The 26,366-nt window shown below is 45.9% G+C and overlaps 1 protein-coding gene across 1 annotated transcript; it reads right to left on the bottom strand.

Annotated features, from left to right (window-relative positions):
- Window positions 1–24,376: 24,376 nt before the first annotated feature.
- LOC141607341 (protein FAR-RED IMPAIRED RESPONSE 1-like) lies at window positions 24,377–25,558 on the bottom strand. Its single transcript, XM_074426695.1, has 3 exons — window positions 25,374–25,558; window positions 25,296–25,320; window positions 24,377–25,141 (listed from the first exon to the last, which is right to left on the bottom strand). Exons 1-3 carry the CDS (start codon window positions 25,556–25,558, stop codon window positions 24,377–24,379), a joined length of 975 nt encoding a protein of 324 aa, XP_074282796.1.
- Between the last annotated feature and the right edge of the window lie 808 nt (window positions 25,559–26,366).

Genomic DNA, 26,366 nt, shown 5'->3' with positions numbered 1-26,366 from the left:
GAGTGTTTGGTGATATTGTTTAACTTTACCGGTGGTTATATAATCGTGTTTAGTCGTGTTATATATATATATATATAGATTCGGGATCATATGAGAACCACTAGGATGATGAGAACCACTAATAATACTACTAATATTAACATTACTAATTAATAATACTAATAATATTACAATTTTACGCGCTCAACTCCCCAAACCCTTCAATTTCATTCATTCCCAATTTTCCCTTTCTCACTCATCTTCTTCTCTCTCTTCGACCCTCATCATCCCCGTTTCCGATCGTCGCCATTTTCGACCGTCTTCTCCGATCGTCGTCGCTGCTCATCTCTATCCTACCTTCATCGTATCCGATCATCTGCTTCTCATATTACGGTTCAATCCATTCATCAGCAGCATTTTCGCGAGATTTATCAATCTCATTCCTACAAATTCAGGTACCATGCTTCGGATAATGGCGATTGTACTGTAATTTTATCATGCATGTATTTTTTCCTTCGACATTCATCAATTCCCCCGACGTTCATCAATTCATATTCAACTATTAACCCTAATTTGCAGTAATTTCCCTAATTAAGGTCTTTTTATTGTTATTTTATAATGAATTCTTAGATTCGGGATAGAAATTCAGAGTTTTAATGTATTGAACACATTTGCATAGAAAATCAGAGTTTATACGTTGCTTATAGTTTAGCGATTTCTGCATTTTTGTTCTGATTGCATGTTCAAGTAATTTTTAATAATTGAATTTGCGGATTTGTGAGTTTTTATTCTGATTGCATGTTCAAGTACTTTTAAATAATTGAAATTGAATTTGCGTATTTTGTGAGGGTCTTTTGGTTTTAAATGATCTATATTGTTTGGATCTGAAAGAATAGTCGAGCTGGTAGTTGCTTGTTGTTTTCAGTATTTTTTAGCCAAGTAAGCTTAGGTTTTAGGATACCAGTCCTCTGTCCGTGCATGAAATAAAGTCCAGCGTGCATAAAATAGGGTTCAATGTGCATCAAATAAGGCCCTGTCCGCATCAAACACGGCGTCACTTTAAAATTAGTAGTAGGTTCATTGTCGATAAGGTGCCAATGCTTAATTAGTAGAGGGCCCTTGACTCGAAAAATCTGCATATTTTCCAAAATCTAAATGCTCTCGGTTGTGCATGGGCCGAAATTTCTATTTTCACTTGTGTTAACATCAGTTAATACATTCACAGATATGAGGCGAAAGACTGTTGCAAGGAAGAAAAACACACCAGTCAAAATTACACAAATAAAAGGAGGTAGATCATTGAAAGATTATTTCCCACCAAACCCAACAAATTCAACTCTAAATGATGCTGTTGACCAAAGTATGTTGTAAGAAAATCTGCATAGCTTTGTCTGTTTTTATGTTTCATCCCTTCCTTACCCCAAAATAATGATAGACTACATTTTAATGCTCTCTCTAAACTTGGATGCAATACATGTATTGCTTGCTTAATGTGATATTTCCTGAATTTATCTTAGTGTTTTTCTGCATGCTTAATGTGATTTTCAAATGACGGACTGCTTGTACTCTTTTCCTTACTAGTTCCTATTTCTAGTTTTTTCATTCGAGAGTTCAATTTGTGATGCTTGTAGGTCATTCTCTTACTGGTCAATTACTTATACATAGCCAAGTATGGCCAATTGGTGCAAGGGGTGGGTAGTCAATATTTTTGAAGAAGATAAAGCACTTTTTGTCAAGAATTACGCAAGAGAAAAAAAAGAGGCTATGGGTTTGTCATTTGCTCCCTTAGACAAAGTTCAGCTTATCGACAACTGTTATCAAGCCCAACTTGATGATGTTTTCAATAATCAAGATCTAGTGACTAACATATTTAACCAACTCGATTGTTACGAAGATAAGGCAAATATGGCGTTGGTCTGTAGGAATTGGTCTCAGCTTTTCCTCATACACCCAAGTGCACCTCGCATTGAACATGCATATGGCATTTCTCTACGGACCAATGATATCAATGGTGTAAGAATTATTCGTGGGGGTCCTAAAATAATTTATAAAAGATGCAAATGCTTTATGACTGAAGATTTGGCAGCTAAATTCCTCCTGCATCATCAACAAGAGAAAAATATTTTCCAAAGAGAACATCTTAACGCTCTTGATGATGCTGAACGTGCACATGTGAATGAGTTGCTTCATGCTTTAGCCACGCCATCTCATGCACGTGACATAGCAGTTGCCATTTCAACAGACTTAGCAACTCGGGCCACTTTGCCTTTTTTCGGTTTTTTCCTCTATATGTAACTCAACTGCTCAAGTTTGACAGTTTTTGGCATTTTGATGTCTGTGTATTTAGGCCTTTAACGGTTCAGGTCTTAAAGTTGCCCTATTTTCAGTCTTTTCTGGTACTCTTGTATAATTCCATGTATTAAGCCACCTTTGTATAATTATGTAGTCGGGTTTTTCCATTTTCAATGTTGTAAAGCTTTGTCATGTATGGATGATATGTTTTATTAATGAAGTTTCTTTTCCTTATTTTGTTAATCATCGAGTTTTCATTGTTTCATAATTACATGAAGTTTCTGGATCTATAGAACAGCCTTGTAGATGCATTAAAAAACAATCTCAGTGCATTAAAATACCCCTGTATATATGCCTGAAATAAGCTGCCTTCTTAACCTACTTACTTTGACAGATAATCCTCCCAACCCAAGTACTACAAATTTGCAAAGCCGAACAAATTCCTCCTCCACGTCGCGTGAGTCCACGTATCCAACCAAAAGTTACTGAGCAAGTAACACCATATATGCTTTCTGGTAACAACAATGGTGAGGGTTTACCTTTTCTTGTCCCTTTTAAAAATTTCCAGTATATGTCGTTTGTTCGAATATTAATGATGATGGTTTAAGGTGCAATACCCTTATGAATGCATCAAGTAGCCTTGTAGATGCATCAAAAAGCAATCCATATGCATTAAACAACCATGCCTTGCAGTTTTCTTCTTGTTCGAATGACAATAGCAAGGGAAAGGGTTTAGGGTTGGATTAGGCGGACCCGCGGTAACGGTCCGCCTAATCCAACCCTAAACCCTTTCCCGTCCCGTTTAGGATACCCGGGCCCCTTTTTAAAATCCCGTCCCCAAAAAAGGGTTCACTCGTTCCCTTCTAGGGTGTCTTTAGATTTTCGTGTTCGAATGACAATAGCAAGGGAAAGGGTTTAGGGTTGGATTAGGCGGACCGCTGGGCGGTCCGCCTAATCCAACCCTAAACCCTTTCCCGTCCCGTTTTAGGACACCCGGGCCCCTTTTAAAAATCCCGTCCCCAAAAAAGGGTTCACTCGTCCCATTCTAGGGTGTCTTTAGGTCTTCTTGTTCGAATGACAATAGCAAGGGAAAGGATTTAGGGTTGGATTAGCGGGTCCGCCTAATCCGACCCAAAACCCTTACCCGTTCCGTTTTAGGACACCCGGGCCCCTTTTTAAAATCCCGTCCCCAAAAAAGGGTTCACTCGTCCCCTTCTAGGGTGTCTTTAGGATTTCGTGTTCGAATGACAATAGCAAGGGAAAGGGTTTAGGGATGGATTAGGCGGACCCGCGGTAGCGGTCCGCCTAATCCAACCCTAAACCCTTTCCCGTCCCGTTTTAGGACACCCGGGCCCCTTTTAAAAGTCCCGTCCCCAAAAAAGGGTTCACTCGTCCCCTTCTAGGGTGTCTTTAAGTTTTCGTGTTCGAATGACAAGAGCAAGGGAAAGGGTTTAGGGTTGGATTAGGCGGACCCGCGGTAGCGGGTCCTCCTAATCCAACCCTAAACCCTTTCCCGTCCCGTTTTAGGACACTCGGGCCCCTTTTTAAAATCCCGGGTCCAAAAAAGGGTTCACTCGTCCCTTCTCAGGGTGTCTATAGGTTTTCGTGTTCGAATGACAATAGCAAGGGAAAGGGTTTAGGGTTGGATTAGGCGGACCCGCGTTAGCGGTCCGCCTAATCCAACCCTAAACCCTTTCCCGTCCCGTTTTAGGACACCCGGGCCCCTTTTAAAAATCCCGTCCCCAAAAAAGGGTTCACTCGTCCCCTTCTAGGGTGTCTTTAGGTCTTCTTGTTCGAATGACAATAGCAAGGGAAAGAGTTTAGGGTTGGATTAGGCGGACCCGCGGTAGCGGTCCGCTTAATCCGACCCTAAACCCTTTCCCGTTCCGTTTTAGGACACCCGGGCCCCTTTTTAAAATCCCGGGTCCAAAAAAGGGTTCACTCGTCCCCTTCTAGGGTGTCTTTAGGTCTTCTTGTTCGAATGACAATAGCAAGGGAAAGGGTTTAGGGTTGGATTAGGCGGACCCGCGGTAGCGGGTCCTCCTAATCCAACCCTAAACCCTTTCTCGTCCCGTTTTAGGACACTCGGGCCCCTTTTTAAAATCCCGGGTCCAAAAAAGGGTTCACTCGTCCCCTTCTAGGGTGTCTATAGGTTTTTGTGTTCGAATGACAATAGCAAGGGAAAGGGTTTAGGGTTGGATTAGGTGGACCCGCGGTAGCTGTCCGCCTAATCCAACCCTAAACCCTTTCCCGTCCCGTTTTAGGACACCCGGGCCCCTTTTAAAAATCCCGTCCCCAAAAAAGGGTTCACTCGTCCCCTTCTAGGGTGTCTTTAGGTCTTCTTGTTCGAATGACAATAGCAAGGGAAAGAGTTTAGGGTTGGATTAGGCGGACCCGCGGTAGCGGTCCGCTTAATCCGACCCTAAACCCTTTCCCGTTCCGTTTTAGGACACCCGGGCCCCTTTTTAAAATCCCGGGTCCAAAAAAGGGTTCACTCGTCCCCTTCTAGGGTGTCTTTAGGTTTTCGTGTTCGAATGACAATAGAAGGGGAAAGGGTTTAGGGTTGGATTAGACGGACCCGCGGTAGCGGTCCGCCTAATCCAACCCTAAACCCTTTCCCGTCCCGTTTTAAAAAACCCGGGCCCCTTTTAAAAATCCCGTCCCCAAAAAAGGGTTCACTCTTCCCCTTCTAGGGTGTCTTTAGGTCTTCTTGTTCGAATGACAAAAGCAAGGGAAAGGGTTTAGGGTTGGATTAGGCGGACCCGCGGTAGCGGTCCGCCTAATCCGACCCTAAACACTTTCCCGTTCCGCTTTAGGACACCGGGCCCCTTTTTAACATCCGGGTCCAAAAAGGGTTCACTCGTCCCCTTCTAGGGTGTCTTTAGGTTTTCGTGTTCGAATGACAATAGCAAGGGAAAGGGTTTAGGGTTGGATTAGGCGGACCCGCGGTAGTCCCCCCTAATCCAACCCTAAACCCTTTCCCGTCCCGTTTTAGGACACCCGGGCCCCTTTTAAAAATCCCGTCCCCAAAAAAGGGTTCACTCTTCCCCTTCTAGGGTGTCTTTAGGTCTTCTTGTTCGAATGACAATAGCAAGGGAAAGGGTTTAGGGTTGGATTAGGCGGACCGCTACCGCGGGTCCGCCTAATCCGACCCTAAACACTTTCCCGTTCCGTTTTAGGACACCCGGGCCCCTTTTTAACATCCCGGGTCCAAAAAAGGGTTCACTCGTCCCCTTCTAGGGTGTCTTTAGGTTTTCGTGTTCGAATGACAATAGCAAGGGAAAGGGTTTAGGGTTGGATTAGGCGGACCCGCGGTAGCGGTCCCCCTAATCCAACCCTAAACCCTTTCCCGTCCCGTTTTAGGACACCCGGGCCCCTTTTAAAAATCCCGTCCCCAAAAAAGGGTTCCTTCTTCCCCTTCTAGGGTGTCTTTAGGTCTTCTTGTTCGAATGACAATAGCAAGGGAAAGGGTTTAGGGTTGGATTAGGCGGACCCGCGGTAGCGGGTCCTCCTAATCCAACCCTAAACCCTTTCCCGTCCCGTTTTAGGACACTCGGGCCCCTTTTTAAAATCCCGGGTCCAAAAAAGGGTTCACTCGTCCCCTTCTAGGGTGTCTATAGGTTTTCGTGTTCGAATGACAATAGCAAGGGAAAGGGTTTAGGGTTGGATTAGGCGGACCCGCGGTAGCGGTCCGCCTAATCCAACCCTAAACCCTTTCCCGTCCCGTTTTAGGACACCCGGGCCCCTTTTAAAAATCCCGTCCCCAATAAAGGGTTCACTCGTCCCCTTCTAGGGTGTCTTTAGGTCTTCTTGTTCGAATGACAATAGCAAGGGAAAGAGTTTAGGGTTGGATTAGGCGGACCCGCGGTAGCGGTCCGCCTAATCCGACCCAAAACCCTTACCCGTTCCGTTTTAGGACACCCGGGCCCCTTTTTAAAATCTTGTCCCCAAAAAAGGGTTCACTCGTCCCCTTCTAGGGTGTCTTTAGGATTTCGTGTTCGAATGACAATAGCAAGGGAAGGGGTTTAGGGTTGGATTAGGCGGACCCGCGGTAGCGGTCCGCCTAATCCAACCCTAAACCCTTTCCCGTCCCGTTTTAGGACACCCAGGCCCTTTTTAAAAATCCCGTTCCCAAAAAAGGGTTCACTCGTCCCCTTCTAGGGTGTCTTTAAGTTTTCGTGTTCGAATGACAAGAGCAAGGGAAAGGGTTTAGGGTTGGATTAGGCGGACCCGCGGTAGCGGGTCCTCCTAATCCAACCCTAAACCCTTTCCCGTCCCGTTTTAGGACACCCGGGCCCCTTTTAAAAATCCCGTCCCCAAAAAAGGGTTCACTCGTCCCCTTCTAGGGTGTCTTTAGGTCTTCTTGTTCGAATGACAATAGCAAGGGAAAGAGTTTAGGGTTGGATTAGGCGGACCCGCGGTAGCGGTCCGCTTAATCCGACCCTAAACACTTTCCCGCTCCGTTTTAGGACACCCGGGCCCCTTCTTAACATCCCGGGTCCAAAAAAGGGTTCACTCGTCCCCTTCTAGGGTGTCTTTAGGTTTTCGTGTTCGAATGACAATAGCAAGGGAAAGGGTTTAGGGTTGGATTAGGCGGACCCATTTGTAGCGGTCCGCCTAATCCGACCCAAAACCCTTACCCGTTCCGCTTTAGGACACCGGGCCCCTTTTTAAAATCCCGTCCCCAAAAAAGGGTTCACTCGTCCCCTTCTAGGGTGTCTTTAGGATTTCGTGTTCGAATGACAATAGCAAGGGAAGGGGTTTAGGGTTGGATTAGGCGGACCCGCGGTAGCGGTCCGCCTAATCCGACCCAAAACCCTTACCCGTTCCGTTTTAGGACACCCGGGCCCCTTTTAAAAATCCCGTCCCCAAAAAAGGGTTCACTCGTCCCATTCTAGGGTGTCTTTAGGTCTTCTTGTTCGAATGACAATAGCAAGGGAAAGGATTTAGGGTTGGATTAGGCGGACCCGCGGTAGCGGTCCGCCTAATCCGACCCAAAACCCTTACCCGTTCCGTTTTAGGACACCCGGGCCCCTTTTTAAAATCCCGTCCCCAAAAAAGGGTTCACTCGTCCCCTTCTAGGGTGTCTTTAGGATTTCGTGTTCGAATGACAATAGCAAGGGAAGGGGTTTAGGGTTGGATTAGGCGGACCCGCGGTAGCGGTCTGCCTAATCCAACCCTAAACCCTTTCCCGCCCCGTTTTAGGACACCCGGGCCCCTTTTAAAAATCCCGTTCCCAAAAAAGGGTTCACTCGTCCCCTTCTAGGGTGTCTTTAAGTTTTCGTGTTCGAATGACAAGAGCAAGGGAAAGGGTTTAGGGTTGGATTAGGAGGACCCGCGGGATTAGGCGGACCCGCGGTAGCGGGTCCTCCTAATCCAACCCTAAACCCTTTCCCGTCCCGTTTTAGGACACCCGGGCCCCTTTTAAAAATCCCGTCCCCAAAAAAGGGTTCACTCGTCCCCTTCTAGGGTGTCTTTAGGTCTTCTTGTTCGAATGACAATAGCAAGGGAAAGAGTTTAGGGTTGGATTAGGCGGACCCGCGGTAGCGGTCCGCTTAATCCGACCCTAAATCCTTTCCCGTTCCAATTTAGGACACCCGGGCCCCTTTTTAAAATCCCGGGTCCAAAAAAGGGTTCACTCGTCCCCTTCTAGGGTGTCTTTAGGTTTTCGTGTTCGAATGACAATAGAAGGGGAAAGGGTTTAGGGTTGGATTAGACGGACCCGCGGTAGCGGTCCGCCTAATCCAACCCTAAACCCTTTCCCGTCCCGTTTTAGGACACCCGGGCCCCTTTTAAAAATCCCGTCCCCAAAAAAGGGGTCACTCTTCCCCTTCTAGGGTGTCTTTAGGTCTTCTTGTTCGAATGACAATAGCAAGGGAAAGGGTTTAGGGTTGGATTAGGCGGACCCGCGGTAGCGGTCCGCCTAATCCGACCCTAAACACTTTCCCGTTCCGTTTTAGGACACCCGGGCCCCTTTTTAACATCCCGGGTCCAAAAAAGGGTTCACTCGTCCCCTTCTAGGGTGTCTTTAGGTTTTCGTGTTCGAATGACAATAGCAAGGGAAAGGGTTTAGGGTTGGATTAGGCGGACCCGCGGTAGCGGTCCGCCTAATCCAACCCTAAACCCTTTCCCTACATCGTTTTAGGACACCCGGACCCCTTTTTAAAATCCCGTACCCAAAAAAGGGTTCACTCGTCCCCTTCTAGGGTGTCTTTAGGTTTTCGTGTTCGAATAACAATAGCAAGGGAAAGGGTTTCGGGTTGGATTAGGGGGACCCGCGGTAGCGGTCCGCCTAATCCAACCCTAAACTCTTTCCCGTCCCGTTTTAGGAAACCCGGGCCCCTTTTTAAAATCCCGTCCCCAAAAAAGGGTTCACTCGTCCCCTTCTAGGGTGTCTTTAGGTTTTCGTGTTTGAATGACAATAGCAAGGGAAAGGGTTTAGGGTTGGATTAGGCGGACCCGCGGTAGCGGTCCGCCTAATCCAACCCTAAACCCTTTCCCGTCCCGTTTTAGGACACCTGGGCTCCTTTATAAAATCCCGTCCCCAAAAAAGGGTTCACTCGTCCCCTTCTATGGTGTCTTTAGATTTTCGTGTTCGAATGACAATAGCAAGGGAAAGGGTTTAGGGTTGGATTAGGCGGACCCGCGGTAGCGGTCCGCCTAATCCAACCCTAAACCCTTTCCCGTCCCGTTTTAGGACACCCGGGCCCCTTTTAAAAATCCCGCCCCCAAAAAAGGGTTCACTCGTCCCTTCTAGGGTGTCTTTAGGTCTTCTTGTTCGAATGACAATAGCAAGGGAAAGAGTTTAGGGTTGGATTAGGCGGACCCGCGGTAGCGGTCCGCTTAATCCGACCCTAAACCCTTTCCCGTTCCGTTTTAGGACACCCGGGCCCCTTTTTAAAATCCCGGGTCCAAAAAAGGGTTCACTCGTCCCCTTCTAGGGTGTCTTTAAGTTTTCGTGTTCGAATGACAATAGAAGGGGAAAGGGTTTAGGGTTGGATTAGGCGGACCCGCGGTAGCGGTCCGCCTAATCCAACCCTAAACCCTTTCCCGTCCCGTTTTAGGACACCGGGCCCCTTTTAAAAATCTCGCCCCCAAAAAAGGGTTCACTCTTCCCCTTCTAGGGTGTCTTTAGGTCTTCTTGTTCGAATGACAATAGCAAGGGAAAGGGTTTAGGGTTGGATTAGGCGGACCCGCGGTAGCGGTCCGCCTAATCCGACCCTAAACACTTTCCCGTTCCGTTTTAGGACACCCGGGCCCCTTTTTAACATCCCGGGTCCAAAAAAGGGTTCACTCGTCCCCTTCTAGGGTGTCTTTAGGTTTTCGTGTTCGAATGACAATAGCAAGGGAAAGGGTTTAGGGTTGGATTAGGCGGACCCGCGGTAGCGGTCCCCCTAATCCAACCCTAAACCCTTTCCCGTCCCGTTTTAGGACACCCGGACCCCTTTTTAAAATCCCGTACCCAAAAAAGGGTTCACTCGTCCCCTTCTAGGGTGTCTTTAGGTTTTCGTGTTCGAATAACAATAGCAAGGGAAAGGGTTTCGGGTTGGATTAGGGGGACCCGCGGTAGCGGTCCGCCTAATCCAACCCTAAACCCTTTCCCGTCCCGTTTTAGGAGACCCGGGCCCCTTTTTAAAATCCCGTCCCCAAAAAAGGGTTCACTCGTCCCCTTCTAGGGTGTCTTTAGGTTTTCGTGTTTGAATGACAATAGCAAGGGAAAGGGTTTAGGGTTGGATTAGGCGGACCCGCGGTAGCGGTCCGCCTAATCCAACCCTAAACCCTTTCCCGTCCCGTTTTAGGACACCCGGGCCCCTTTTTAAAATCCCGTCCCCAAAAAAGGGTTCACTCGTCCCCTTCTAGGGTGTCTTTAGGTTTTCGTGTTCGAATGACAATAGCAAGGGAAAGGGTTTAGGGTTGGATTAGGCGGACCCGCGGTAGCGGTCCGCCTAATCCAACACTTAGCCCTTTCCCGTCCCGTTTTAGGACACCCGGGCCCCTTTTTAAAATCCCGTCCCCAAAAAAGGGTTCACTCGTCCCCTTCTAGGGTGTCTTTAGGTTTTCCTGTTCGAATGACAATAGCGAGGAAAGGGTTTAGGGTTGGATTAGGCGGACCCGCGGTAGCGGTCCGCCTAATCCAACCCTAAACCCTTTCCCGTCCCGTTTTAGGACACTCGGGCCCCTTTTTAAAATCTCGGGTCCAAAAAAGGGTTCACTCGTCCCCTTCTAGGGTGTCTTTAGGTTTTCGTGTTCGAATGACAATAGCAAGGGAAAGGGTTTAGGGTTGGATTAGGCGGACCCGCGGTAGCGGTCCCCCTAATCCAACCCTAAACCCTTTCCCGTCCCGTTTTAGGACACCTGGGCTCCTTTATAAAATCCCGTCCCCAAAAAAGGGTTCACTCGTCCCCTTCTATGGTGTCTTTAGATTTTCGTGTTCGAATGACAATAGCAAGGGAAAGGGTTTAGGGTTGGATTAGGCGCGCGGTAGCGGTCCGCCTAATCCAACCCTAAACCCTTTCCCGTCCCGTTTTAGGACACCCGGGCCCCTTTTAAAAATCCCGCCCCCAAAAAAGGGTTCACTCGTCCCTTCTAGGGTGTCTTTAGGTCTTCTTGTTCGAATGACAATAGCAAGGGAAAGAGTTTAGGGTTGGATTAGGCGGACCCGCGGTAGCGGTCCGCTTAATCCGACCCTAAACCCTTTCCCGTTCCGTTTTAGGACACCCGGGCCCCTTTTTAAAATCCCGGGTCCAAAAAAGGGTTCACTCGTCCCCTTCTAGGGTGTCTTTAAGTTTTCGTGTTCGAATGACAATAGAAGGGGAAAGGGTTTAGGGTTGGATTAGGCGGACCCGCGGTAGCGGTCCGCCTAATCCAACCCTAAACCCTTTCCCGTCCCGTTTTAGGACACCCGGGCCCCTTTTAAAAATCTCGCCCCCAAAAAAGGGTTCACTCTTCCCCTTCTAGGGTGTCTTTAGGTCTTCTTGTTCGAATGACAATAGCAAGGGAAAGGGTTTAGGGTTGGATTAGGCGGACCCGCGGTAGCGGTCCGCCTAATCCGACCCTAAACACTTTCCCGTTCCGTTTTAGGACACCCGGGCCCCTTTTTAACATCCCGGGTCCAAAAAATGGTTCACTCGTCCCCTTCTAGGGTGTCTTTAGGTTTTCGTGTTCGAATGACAATAGCAAGGGAAAGGGTTTAGGGTTGGATTAGGCGGACCCGCGGTAGCGGTCCCCCTAATCCAACCCTAAACCCTTTCCCGTCCCGTTTTAGGACACCCGGACCCCTTTTTAAAATCCCGTACCCAAAAAAGGGTTCACTCGTCCCCTTCTAGGGTGTCTTTAGGTTTTCGTGTTCGAATAACAATAGGAAGGGAAAGGGTTTCGGGTTGGATTAGGGGGACCCGCGGTAGCGGTCCGCCTAATCCAACCCTAAACCCTTTCCCGTCCCGTTTTAGGAGACCCGGGCCCCTTTTTAAAATCCCGTCCCCAAAAAAGGGTTCACTCGTCCCCTTCTAGGGTGTCTTTAGGTTTTCGTGTTTGAATGACAATAGCAAGGGAAAGGGTTTAGGGTTGGATTAGGCGGACCCGCGGTAGCGGTCCGCCTAATCCAACCCTAAACCCTTTCCCGTCCCGTTTTAGGACACCTGGGCCCCTTTTTAAAATCCCGTCCCCAAAAAAGGGTTCACTCGTCCCCTTCTAGGGTGTCTTTAGGTTTTCGTGTTCGAATGACAATAGCAAGGGAAAGGGTTTAGGGTTGGATTAGGCGGGACCGCGGTAGCGGTCCGCCTAATCCAACACTTAGCCCTTTCCCGTCCCGTTTTAGGACACCCGGGCCCCTTTTTAAAATCCCGTCCCCAAAAAAGGGTTCACTCGTCCCCTTCTAGGGTGTCTTTAGGTTTTCTGTTCGAATGACAATAGCAAGGAAAGGGTTTAGGGTTGGATTAGGCGGACCCGCGGTAGCGGTCCGCCTAATCCAACCCTAAACCCTTTCCCGTCCCGCTTTAGGACACCCGGGCCCCTTTTTAAAATCTCGGGTCCAAAAAGGGTTCACTCGTCCCCTTCTAGGGTGTCTTTAGGTTTTCGTGTTCGAATGACAATAGCAAGGAAAGGGTTTAGGGTTGGATTAGGCGGACCCGCGGTAGCGGTCCGCTTAATCCGACCCTAAACCCTTTCCCTTCCGCTTTAGGACACGGGCCCCTTTTTAAATTCCGGGTCCAAAAAAGGGTTCACTCGTCCCCCTTCTAGGGTGTCTTTAGGTTTTCGTGTTCGAATGACAATAGAAGGGGAAAGGTTTTAGGGTTGGATTAGGCGGACCCGCGGTAGCGGTCCGCCTAATCCAACCCTAAACCCTTTCCCGTCCCGTTTTAGGAAACCCGGGCCCCTTTTTAAAATCCCGTCCCCAAAAAAGGGTTCACTCGTCCCCTTCTAGGGTGTCTTTAAGTTTTCGTGTTTGAATGACAATAGCAAGGGAAAGGGTTTAGGGTTGGATTAGGCGGACCGCTAGGTAGCGGTCCGCCTAATCCAACCTTAAACCCTTTCCCGTCCCGCTTTAGGACACCTGGGCTCCTTTATAAAATCCCGTCCCCAAAAAAGGGTTCACTCGTCCCCTTCTATGGTGTCTTTAGATTTTCGTGTTCGAATGACAATAGCAAGGGAAAGGGTTTAGGGTTGGATTAGGCGGACCCGCGGTAGCGGTCCGCCTAATCCAACCCTAAACCCTTTCCCGTCCCGTTTTAGGACACCCGGGCCCCTTTTAAAAATCCCGCCCCCAAAAAAGGGTTCACTCGTCCCTTCTAGGGTGTCTTTAGGTCTTCTTGTTCGAATGACAATAGCAAGGGAAAGAGTTTAGGGTTGGATTAGGCGGACCCGCGGTAGCGGTCCGCTTAATCCGACCCTAAACCCTTTCCCGTTCCGTTTTAGGACACCCGGGCCCCTTTTTAAAATCCCGGGTCCAAAAAAGGGTTCACTCGTCCCCTTCTAGGGTGTCTTTAAGTTTTCGTGTTCGAATGACAATAGAAGGGGAAAGGGTTTAGGGTTGGATTAGGCGGACCCGCGGTAGCGGTCCGCCTAATCCAACCCTAAACCCTTTCCCGTCCCGTTTTAGGACACCGGGCCCCTTTTAAAAATCTCGCCCCAAAAAAAGGGTTCACTCTTCCCCTTCTAGGGTGTCTTTAGGTCTTCTTGTTCGAATGACAATAGCAAGGGAAAGGGTTTAGGGTTGGATTAGGCGGACCCGCGGTAGCGGTCCGCCTAATCCGACCCTAAACACTTTCCCGTTCCGCTTTAGGACACCGGGCCCCTTTTTAACATCCCGGGTCCAAAAAGGGTTCACGCGTCCCCTTCTAGGGTGTCTTTAGGTTTTCGTGTTCGAATGACAATAGCAAGGAAAGGGTTTAGGGTTGGATTAGGCGGACCCGCGGTAGCGGTCCCCCTAATCCAACCCTAAACCCTTTCCCGTCCCGTTTTAGGACACCCGGACCCCTTTTTAAAATCCCGTACCCAAAAAAGGGTTCACTCGTCCCCTTCTAGGGTGTCTTTAGGTTTTCGTGTTCGAATAACAATAGCAAGGGAAAGGGTTTCGGGTTGGATTAGGGGGACCCGCGGTAGCGGTCCGCCTAATCCAACCCTAAACCCTTTCCCGTCCCGTTTTAGGAGACCCGGGCCCCTTTTTAAAATCCCGTCCCCAAAAAAGGGTTCACTCGTCCCCTTCTAGGGTGTCTTTAGGTTTTCGTGTTTGAATGACAATAGCAAGGGAAAGGGTTTCGCGGTCCGCCTAATCCAACCCTAAACCCTTTCCCGTCCCGTTTTAGGACACCTGGGCCCCTTTATAAAATCCCGTCCCCAAAAAAGGGTTCACTCGTCCCCTTCTAGGGTGTCTTTAGGTTTTCGTGTTCGAATGACAATAGCAAGGGAAAGGGTTTAGGGTTGGATTAGGCGGACCCGCGGTAGCGGTCCGCCTAATCCAACACTTAGCCCTTTCCCGTCCCGTTTTAGGACACCCGGGCCCCTTTTTAAAATCCCGTCCCCAAAAAAGGGTTCACTCGTCCCCTTCTAGGGTGTCTTTAGGTTTTCCTGTTCGAATGACAATAGCAAGGGAAAGGGTTTAGGGTTGGATTAGGCGGACCCGCGGTAGCGGTCCGCCTAATCCAACCCTAAACCCTTTCCCGTCCCGTTTTAGGACACTCGGGCCCCTTTTTAAAATCTCGGGTCCAAAAAAGGGTTCACTCGTCCCCTTCTAGGGTGTCTTTAGGTTTTCGTGTTCGAATGACAATAGCAAGGGAAAGGGTTTAGGGTTGGATTAGGCGGACCGCGGTAGCGGTCCGCTTAATCCGACCCTAAACCCTTTCCCGTTCCGTTTTAGGACACCCGGGCCCCTTTTTAAAATCCCGGGTCCAAAAAAGGGTTCACTCGTCCCCTTCTAGGGTGTCTTTAGGTTTTCGTGTTCGAATGACAATAGAAGGGGAAAGGTTTTAGGGTTGGATTAGGCGGACCCGCGGTAGCGGTCCGCCTAATCCAACCCTAAACCCTTTCCCGTCCCGTTTTAGGACACCCGGGCCCCTTTTAAAAATCCCGTCCCCAAAAAAGGGTTCACTCGTCCCCTTCTAGGGTGTCTTTAGGTTTTCGTGTTCGAATGACAATAAAGAGGAAAGGTTTTAGGGTTGGATTAGGCGGACCCGCGGTAGCGGTCCGCCTAATCCAACCCTAAACCCTTTCCCCTCCCGTTTTAGGACACTCGGGCCCCTTTTTAAAATCTCGGGTCCAAAAAAGGGTTCACTCGTCCCCTTCTAGGGTGTCTTTAGGTTTTCGTGTTCGAATGACAATAGCAAGGGAAAGGTTTTAGGGTTGGATTAGGCGGACCCGCGGTAGCGGTCCGCCTAATCCAACACTTAGCCCTTTCCCGTCCCGTTTTAGGACACCCGGGCCCCTTTTTAAAATCCCGTCCCCAAAAAAGGGTTCACTCGTCCCCTTCTAGGGTGTCTTTAGGTTTTCGTGTTCGAATGACAATAGCAAGGGAAAGGGTTTAGGGTTGGATTAGGCGGACCCGCGGTAGCGGTCCGCCTAATCCAACCCTAAACCCTTTCCCGTCCCGTTTTAGGACACTCGGGCCCCTTTTTAAAATCTCGGGTCCAAAAAAGGTTTCACTCGTCCCCTTCTAGGGTGTCTTTAGGTTTTCGTGTTCGAATGACAATAGCAAGGGAAAGGGTTTAGGGTTGGATTAGGCGGACCCGCGGTAGCGGTCCGCTTAATCCGACCCTAAACCCTTTCCCGTTCCGTTTTAGGACACCCGGGCCCCTTTTTAAAATCCCGGGTCCAAAAAAGGGTTCACTCGTCCCCTTCTAGGGTGTCTTTAGGTTTTCGTGTTCGAATGACAATAGAAGGGGAAAGGTTTTAGGGTTGGATTAGGCGGACCCGCGGTAGCGGTCCGCCTAATCCAACCCTAAACCCTTTCCCGTCCCGTTTTAGGACACCCGGACCTCTTTTAAAAATCCCGTCCCCGAAAAAGGGTTCACTCGTCCCCTTCTAGGGTGTCTTTAGGTCTTCTTGTTCGAATTACAATAACAAGGGAAAGAGTTTAGGGTTGGATTAGGCGGACCCGCGGTAGCGGTCCGCTTAATCCGACTCTAAACCCTTTCCCGTTCCGTTTTAGGACACCCGGGCCCCTTTTTAAAATCCCGGGTCCAAAAAAGGGTTCACTCGTCTCCTTCTAGGGTGTCTTTAGGTTTTCGTGTTCGAATGACAATAGAAGGGGAAAGGGTTTAGGGTTGGATTAGGCGGACCCGCGGTAGCGGTCCGCCTAATCCAACCCTAAACCCTTTCCCGTCCTGTTTTAGGACACCCGGGCCCCTTTTAAAAATCCCGTCCCCAAAAAAAGGGTTCACTCTTCCCCTTCTAGGGTGTCTTTAGGTCTTCTTGTTCGAATGACAATAGCAAGGGAAAGGGTTTAGGGTTGGATTAGGCTGACCCGCGGTAGCGGTCCGCCTAATCCGACCCTAAACACTTTCCCGTTCCGCTTTAGGACACTGGGCCCCTTTTTAACATCCGGGTCCAAAAAGGGTTCACTCGTCCCCTTCTAGGGTGTCTTTAGGTTTTCGTGTTCGAATGACAATAGCTAGGGAAAGGGTTTAGGGTTGGATTAGGCGGACCCGCGGTAGTCCCCCCTAATCCAACCCTAAACCCTTTCCCGTCCCGCTTTAGGACACCCGGACCCCTTTTTAAAATCCCGTCCCCAAAAAGGGTTCACTCGTCCCCTTCTAGGGTGTCTTTAGGTTTTCGTGTTCGAATCACAATAGCAAGGGAAAGGGTTTCGGGTTGGATTAGGGGGACCCGCGGTAGCGGTCCGCCTAATCCAACCCTAAACCTTTTCCCGTCCCGTTTTAGGAGACCCGGGCCCCTTTTTAAAATCCCGTCCCCAAAAAAGGGTTCACTCGTCCCCTTCTAGGGTGTCTTTAGGTTTTCGTGTTCGAATGACAATAGCAAGGGAAAGGGTTTAGGGTTGGATTAGGCGGACCCGCGGTAGCGGTCCGCCTAATCCAACCCTAAACCCTTTCCCGTCCCGTTTTAGGACACCCGGGCTCCTTTATAAAATCCCGTCCCCAAAAAAGGGTTCACTCGTTCCCTTCTAGGGTGTCTTTAGGTTTTCGTGTTCGAATGACAATAGTAAGGGAAAGGGTTTAGGGTTGGATAAGGCGGACCCGCGGTAGCGGTCCGCCAAATCCAACACTTAGCCCTTTCCCGTCCCGTTTTAGGACACCCGGGCCCCTTTTTAAAATCCCGTCCCCAAAAAAGGGTTCACTCTTCTCCTTCTAGGGTGTCTTTAGGTTTTCCTGTTCGAATGACAATAGCAAGGGAAAGGGTTTAGGGTTGGATTAGGCGGACCCGCGGTAGCGGTCCGCCTAATCCAACCCTAAACCCTTTCCCGTCCCGTTTTAGGACACCCGGGCCCCTTTTTAAAATCCCGTCCCCAAAAAAGGGTTCACTCATCCCCTTCTAGGGTGTCTTTAGGTTTTCCTGTTCGAATGACAATAGCAAGGGAAAGGGTTTAGGGTTGGATTAGGCGGACCCGCGGTAGCGGGTCCTCCTAATCAAACCCTAAACCCTTTCCCGTCCCGTTTTAGGACACCCGGGTCCCTTTTTAAAATCCCGGGTCCAAAAAAGGGTTCACTCGTCCCCTTCTAGGGTGTCTTTAGGTTTTCCTGTTCGAATGACAATAGCAAGGGAATGGGTTTAGGGTTTGATTAGGCGGACCCTAAACCCTTTCTCGTCCCGTTTTAGGACACCTGGGCCCCTTTTTAAAATCCCGGGTCCAAAAAAGGGTTCACTCGTCCCCTTCTAGGGTGTCTTTAGGTTTTCCTGTTCGAATGACAATAGCAAGGGAAAGGGTTTAGGGTTGGATTAGGCGGACCCGTGGTAGCGGTCCGCCTAATCCAACCGTAAACCCTTTCACGTCCTGTTTTAGGACACCCGGGCCCCTTTTTAAAATCCCGGGTCCAAAAAAGGGTTCACTCGTCCCCTTCTAGGGTGTCTTTAGGTTTTCCTGTTCGAATGACAATAGCAAGGGAAAGGGTTTAGGGTTGGATTAGGCGGGTCCGCCTAATCCAACCCTAAACCCTTTCCCGTCCCGTTTTAGGACACCCGGGCCCCTTTTTAAAATCCTGTTTTCCTGAAATAAGCTTATATATGCATGAAATAAGCTGTCTTCCTGAAGCTAATCGGTGTTTGGTTTGGTGTACACTAGTCTTATGAATTAATGGACTAACCTTGTATATGCATCAAATAACTGTTTATGTGCATTAGACAACTTTGTACATGCATGAAATAAGCTGTCTTCCTGAAGCTAATCACTGTTTGGTTTGGCGTACAATAGTCTAATGAATTCATGGACCAACCTTGTATATGCATCAAATAACTGTTTATGTGCATTAAACAACTTTGTACATGCATGAAATAAGCCGTCTTCCTGAAGCTAATCACTGTTTGGTTTGGCGTACAATAGTCTTATGAATTCATGGACCAACCTTGTATATGCATCAAATAACTGTTTATGTGCATTAAACAACTTCGTACATGCATGAAATAAGTTGTCTTCCTGAAGCTAATCACTGTTTGGTTTGGCGTACAATAGTCTTATGAATTCATGGACCAACCTTGTATATGCATCAAATAACTGTTTATGTGCATTAAACAACTTCGTACATGCATGAAATAAGCTACCTTACTAATGCTGACTACTTTGACAGATAATTCTCTCAAACCAAACCCTACAGCAGCAGAGGGAGAACAAATTTCACCGCGGCAACGGAGTCCGCGTGTTAAAGCCAAAGTTCACGACGAAGTCGCACCAGAGTTGTCTCCTAACAAGAACAAGAGGAAAGCAGCAACAACAAGCAAAGAGCCAATGCAAAGTATAAAAAGAAGAAAGCGTTCTGACAAGTATAAGCCTCTCCTCACTCGGATGAGTCCTTCCTTGATCACTAATTTCATCAAGTTAGGGCCATCCGAAAAGCAAATTGAAGCCATTCACAGTATGGGGTTCGGAGGGTTGTTACATGCAACTTAAGTCAGAAGAAATCAATGGCCATTTGGCTATATGGATTGTCGAGACATTTAATCCGTTCAATTGTTCATTGATGAACCGCGATCTTGTTATCTCTGATGAGGATGTCCACGTTGCAACTGGACTTCCTATGGGACCGATTGACATTGTTGCAGCTGGAATGTTCTGTAAGGAAAAGGAGTACACAGAGGCTGTCAAGAGGTATAAGGCTCAGTTTACCACCTCAGATATTACGAAAAAGGTTCTCTTAGATAAGATGATGGAGCAACGGGATGGTGGAGACGATTTCAAGAGGAATTTCCTCATCTATATCGTCAATGTTCTCTTGATGGGGGTAGTAGGTGATCATCCTACCCCTCGGATATTAAGCTCCCTTTCAAATCTCGCCGATGTCCCTAACATGAATTGGTGCAAATTTTCACGGTCCCATATGATCAACAACGTCATGTCGTGGAAGGCGGCTATAGCTAATTCCCCTAAAACCTATTTTAAGGGACCGATTCTGATTTTCCAGATTATCTACTTGGATAGATGTGTTTTCATGACGAGAACGCTGCGTCGATCATTTCCCTTATTAGCGAATTGGACGGATGAGAAAATTAGAGAAAGGGTTAAGTTGGAGAAGCAGAAGGGGGGTGGCTTTGGCAAGGGCTCTGTCGAACCCATATTTGCTTATGTTGCACCTCAACATGAACGTGAACCTGTACATGTACGTTTACCTGAACCTCAACCTCAACCTCAAATTGAACCTCAACCTCAACCTGAACCTTAACCTGAACCTGAACTTAAAGCTGAACCGGTTGATGAGAGAAAAGAATCCATCAAGGTTTTGGCAAGCACAGTCATTCGACTTGCAGACATTTATGGTGACTTTACCAAAGCAGTTAGAAATGCTAAGTGTAAGGCTCCCGCTTTCCCGGTTGTCACGCAAATGTCAAAGTTGGCAGATTGTTTATTTGAAGGATTTTCCCTTTCACAAAGAGTACGAGAAGAAGGTGAAAGGGAAGGTCTTTGATTGTGAAAGGGAGGGTGCTACCATGGAGAAGATGGAGGAGGATGAAGTGGAAAAGGACAATGAGAAAGATAAGAATGAATTGAAGGAGAGAAAGGAGGAGGTGGCAGTGGAGAAGGAGTTGAAGAAGGATGAGGGTAAAGTGGAGGAGGAGGAGTTGAAGAAGGAGGAGGATGACATGAGTTGTGCAGATGATGCGTTTCTAGACAATCCCACTGTCATGGCCGAATTAGAAGGGATCCTTAATAATGCATACACTCATGTTGGCAAGGTGTTTGATTCACATCATGAAAATTTGTGGAACGAAAAAAAGGAAAAGGAAAAGAGGGATAAGGCGCTTCTGGAAGGACCGTCTTTCAGCCTTTTTAGTGGTGATGATGCACCATATAACTCTCAAGAGTTCCTTGAGTCCAGGTTGCAGGCTGCTTCAAGTGTTCCTCATTCAAGCACAACAACTACGACGTCTGTTCCAGTAGTTCGTCCTTTATCGCCAATATCGCCAATTCTGATCTCATCCCAACCATCCCAACCATCGCCTGTAGTTATCTCCTCTTAAGTATCGTTGGATGAATCGCCAATTGAGCCCTCTTCTCCAACTGCCCCCTCATATTATGCCATAGAGAGGCAGGTGGCTGGTAGAAGGGTGCTCCCTAAGAGGTGTGTTGAGGTAGCGAATATTTACCGGTCACCTTACTTTATCAGAAACGTGGACGTGGTTCGTGACTTGAGTCGATCGGAAAAACTGGTAGGAGACTATGCATTTTCAGAGGACTTAGATGAAGAGTATGTATCACTCTCCTATATTTTAATCTTATTCGGCATATATGTATTACATTTTCTTTGTATAACACTAAGTTTCATGTTATCATAACTGTATAGGGAGGTTTTATTTAGCTGTGCGGGCAAGACTCTCACACGAAGTCATATGAAGAGTTTGCTTCTTGATCGTCGAGTTCATACAGATGTCATTTCTGTGTGGTGTGCTTATTTGAATGAGGGCAACAAATTCAGAAATCGTAAATGCCCTTGCCGTCTATTTATCACGAGACAATCGACGTAAGTGTTCCATGGTCGTTTCTCAACCTTGGGCTGCATTAGACTTTCGAATGCATGAAATAATCTTGTAGATGCACGAAATACCAATCTAGGTGCATTAAACAACACTGAACATGCATCAAATAAGTGCCCAATTATTACAAGTTTCTATTCTCTAATACGGGTCACCTAATTTAATGAACAGATTGACTCATTGGATGTCAAATTTGCAGACGTGGAGTTGGTAAGTCCTTCAAGATTTTCACATTTCCATGGCTGTTCTCAACTAAGTGTCTTTCTTTTCATTATTGTCTTTGTTTTCAATGTCGTACATGTTTTCATTCCTATTGTTACACCCTTGCCATTTGTCTTCTGTTACCATGTTAGTAAGAAGCTGTTAGAAGTGATGCACTTGATGCCTCCGTCAACTGACTATTCTCGCCATGTTAGACCTGTGGTATATCTTCAGATCTTTTTGCAATAAAGTGCCTGATTTTCGTCTAATTTTTGTGAGAGATTATTTACTTGTCATTGTTTTACCTTTATCAGAAGAACTTGTTGGGTACGCTTTCAAGTAAGATTCCAAACTTGGTGTCTTCATGGCTTTTGATTCCTAAGGTGTATATTCCGCACGTTGCCGTTGATGTCGAGCATGATACTGGAATCTACCTCATGCGTCATATGGAGATGTACAACGGGGCTAAGGGACGCTTAGGTTCAAAGGTGGGTCGTAAAGGGAGTAAGTCTGTATTATTTAATTCAACTTTTCCTTATATGTGCATTAAATATGAAGTCACTGATGTTGATTTCTTTTGTTGTTATTGTTCAGAGAGTTGATGTTAAACGTTATGTTGTGAGGGTTTGCAATGAAATTCTAACTTGGCGATACAACTCTTATAAACTTCAAGTGACGGCTGCAGCAAAGGCTTACAAGAATGGCGTTCAGATTCGGTAATGCGAAATCTTAAGTAGCTTTGTTGTCCGTTTTTCCGTTTTTCCATGTTAATAAAGGAGCTTTTATTTTCCCCTTTTCCCAGTAATCAAGCGCCACATGATGATTTATCATATACAGATGCACACTTGATCAATTATATTCGGAATAATAAGAAGAACAAGGAGTAAGTTCTAACTGACCATACAGCTTTTTAAAAACTTGGTTTTTGTCCACTCTCTATTTGTTCGTGTTTTCTAATCTAATTGCAATATGTGCATCATTAGTGAGGTCGTTGTAGAAACCGATTGGTTGCAAGTTACCCAAGACGCTGCAGACCACTTTGCCGGAAATTGGGTAATGGATATGGTTATTGATGCTGTTGGTATTCGTACTACAATAAAAAACCCAAGTGTTGTGTATTTTTCGACAATCATAAAGGTATTCATATTCCTTATTGTGTCAAATGCTTGTTTTTGGTTTTTGAAATGACAAAGAATTTTGACAAATGTTCTCAAATTTCAGGGAGTTGTCGGTAAAAAGGGGTTTCGAAGTCAATACGTCCTACTTGACTACTTGCCCCTCAATCTAAACACAACCCAACTGGTAAATAAATATTCTCTTACTTTTTTTTCCATGCAATTTTTTTCCAATGCATTTTTTTTCCATTTGAAGTCGATAAATCCTACTTGACTAGTTTGTAATATTTCAGGCTTTCTTTCCTTATTGTGTGGAGAAATCACATTGGTTTGCATGCGTTGTTGACTTTGGGAAAAGGATGAACTTCATACTCGACTCCAACCTGCCCAGGCGCCGTGAAGTCAGACAAAAAATTTTAGTTGAACAGGTATGATTTATTAGTTTTTGCACAAAAATATGTTACCCCTCACTTATTATATCCGGAAGGTGCTCAATGATTTTTTTGATGCCCAAATGCATTGTCGAATGAAAATACTGTTGGTGATCTTTATGTGCATGAAATACCCTTCTATGTGCATGACATACCCTTGCATGTGCATTAAATAGCCTTATACCACAATCACAATCACTCACTGTCTTGTTTTTGTATAGCTCCTGCCTGCTTTGGAGATCATCGCAAGAGACTCTCCAAGATACACAAGGTTGTTGGAGATCAAGACTTTTCAGTGGGAGGTTGTGCAAGTGCCTCAACAAAAGAATGGGTATTCTTGTGGAGTTTATTTGTTAAAGTGGCTAGAAAATTTGTGTGATCAAGCATCATGCAGTGATGAGCGTTCTTACGAGGTATAAATTTTTCAACAAACTTTTGTAAACATTATTCAGTATATTTTATTTCAAGCATTTCAATATTTGTTGTCAAATAAAATTTTTACGTAGGATTTGGATGAATATGGTACGAGTATGATTGCACGTCTCATCAAATGGAAGCGAAACAAGAGAAAGGTAAATATAAAGAACCTTGAATGCCTAATTTAAATTTTGCCTAATTTTAATCTTCTTTTCATTAGATTCTGTCTCGGAGTGACTTTTACGTAACAAGATATCCCCCCCCCCCCGTGTTTTTGTAGGATTATCACTAAGTGATATTTTCTAAACACTTGAGTCGAGGATGTGCAAAGGAGTGGCAGATGACCTAATCCAAAATTCAAACACTTGCCATTTTTTGATCCGATTCCTTGAGTCGAGGGATGTACAAAGGGAGTAGACCCTGGAATATTAGATTCTTGTGGAGTTTATTCTGGAATATGTAGTACACTAAGTCTTGAGAGTACATATTAGATTTTGGAATATGTAAGGCGTGTAAGACATGAAGTCATGTTTCTGGACTAATTCTAAAAACATGTCACGGGGAAACGAAAACGAGAAACAATTTTCAAAATTGGATAACGAACATGTCACGAGGCAACGAAAACGAGAGACAATTTTGAAATTTGGATAACGAACATGTCACGAGGCAACGAAAACGAGAGACAATTTTCGAAATTGGAAAACGAACATGTCACAAGGCAACGAAAACGAGAGACAATTTTCAAAATTGGACAACGAAAAGGCTGTAATGAAATCTGAAAACATCGTAAATGCATTAAAAACTGTTCCACATGCATGAAATAACAGTGTGCATGCATGAAATATGTAACTCATGTGTCCAAGGCCAAATCTTAAAGTAATCTCAAGTGAACTTTTAAAATGTTGCATTTTAATTTAGATTTTGGAATTTTATTATTAACTTTGACGGTTGGGGATGTGGTAGCAAAGAAGGATGTAGTGGTAGATCAAATTAATCGCCGTAAGGTTTCTTGATACTCGCATAATGTGTGCATGAAATAACGTTCTTTGTGCATGAAATACATGTGTATGTGCATGAAATACCGTTGTATGTGCACGAAATAATGGTGACAGAAACACTCGGGCTTTACATTCTAGAAGTGTTACATTCATTCGTTTTAAGAAAAAAGTCCAACATCTATCAAATAAAATAAAAAGTCCCGAATTATTCAATAAGGCAAATGTCCAATATCTATCAAATAAAATAAAATTCCCGAATTTTTCAATAAGGTAAAATAAAAAATTACTCTACTCATTGTCGGTTGTCCTTCGGTCACAATTCCTCGTCGTGGTTCGCCATCTCCCCACAGGCCCTGCATTTTCTTAGCGCTTTCTTGTTCACTTCTCCATTTCGTTCTCTTTGTGAGATCGGCCTTTTTCCCGAGCCTTTGTTTTTGCACTGCCTTGGAGGCAAAACCTTAATCTCACTAGGAATGTTTGTTCCTAAAAGCATCCCAATTTCAGCATTCTTGTCCTTTACCTTTGCAATACCAGTATTTCCACTTTCATCAGGGGTAATTTTTACCCTTTCCTTGAACTCACGCAAATTCCCAAGCAACTCATCACAATGCCAGGACTCGTTCAACAAGTGCCACACAAGTAAACAACTCGACCATAACTCGCCAACTTTGTTTTTCTCGTACATCCATTGATGTACAATCGCAAGCAATCGGCCATTAGGGCCGACGATTGGCTGGCAGGTTGCTAGTTTGCTCCACCGACTAAGCAGGTAGTCACTTGAAACTTTCTGAATTCCCCGATCTTTAAAGACACGCAGAGCATGTCGACAGAGTATTCCATGTCTTTCAAACTTCTTACAAGTGCATACCACTGAAACATCATCCTTCTTAAAACCAACCTTATACGTTTTATTTCGAACTTGATCTATGATATCTGTGTATAGAATTGGATAGATTTTATCTTTTTCTTTGTCCCCAACACCACATGAATAGCAAGCTGCTTCGACTTCCTTTTGAAACTCGCCGAAAATTGTTGGAGTGTAGATTTCTGATGCATGCTTTTCTAGGGCTAATGGAGTCTACAACTGGGGGAAGGAGTTTTTTGATTGTGCAACAAGTTTCGAACGAGTCCATCTTTGAGCATCCATTGCACTCTCAAATCTCATCTAAAACTCAATTAGGGTTAAATTAGGATTAGTGAAGTTGCTGAAAAAGTGGTTTTCTGACTCTGACCTGGAAGTCGTTCTCATCAAGCCTCCTAAAAACAGATCACGAAAGTAAGCTGGAACCCACATATTTCTAATGTTGTACTTCTCCTTAAGCCACTCGTTATCCGATAACCCATGAGATTCAACTACTGTTGTCCACCTTTCCTCAAATTCAGGCGGCTCCACATCTTCGCTCCAAACACATCGGTTTATCTTCTTCAGGAACTCAGTATCTTTACATATTACAGGCCCTACTTTCTCAGGCAACTTTTTTAATATGTGCCACATGCAATATCTGTGTTGCACCTTGTCTTTCCAGGCTAATTTCATTCCTTCTTCTATCCCCGCATCTTCATCAGTTATCATACAAACTGGATGACGACCCCCCATAGCCTCTACGAATTTCGTAAATAGCCAAGCAAAGGACTCCTTACTCTCATTTATAATAAGTCCAGCCCCAAAGGTCACGCATCTCTTATGATTATCCACCCCTGTAAAAGGACCAAATATCATCCTATACTTGTTTTTTCTAAAGGTCGTATCAAAAGAGGTCATGCCTCCGAATAGTAAATAGTTTTTAATACTAATAGGGTCAGCCCAGAACACATGTGACAATCGACCTATCTCGTCTACCTCAAAATCAAAATAAAAAGATGGACACATGTGTTTTATCTTCATAAAATGCTCAATAAGCATTTGAGCACCCCCCTCTGATAAATAATTTTTGATATCTCTAGAAAAGTTCTTAAAGTCTTCCAATGACGCACCCACATTCCTATAACCTCTAACATACTCCTTGAACAACCTATACGACTTAACTGGACCTATGTTATTTTTGGAGTTGTCAATTATCATTTTTTGTGAACTACATTCAACTCTCTCGTTTGTGTCAAATGTACCATTGTTGATGGTGTTTGTGGCATATGATTATGACCTTCATGAAAATCATATATTTGGTATTTACCCATATCAGGACCTTCCTCCAAAATTCGCTTAAATTTAATACAAGAAGTACATTCTATCCTAGTCCTTTGCCTTCTGTGATTTTTCCCTTTCGCTTCACATACTCCAGCCTTATTACACACAACTTTTTATG

This window comes from Silene latifolia, chromosome 10 (genome assembly GCF_048544455.1).
Source record: "Silene latifolia isolate original U9 population chromosome 10, ASM4854445v1, whole genome shotgun sequence".
Taxonomy (NCBI): Eukaryota; Viridiplantae; Streptophyta; class Magnoliopsida; order Caryophyllales; family Caryophyllaceae; genus Silene; species Silene latifolia.
This window is presented reverse-complemented; position numbering and strand designations above follow the sequence as displayed.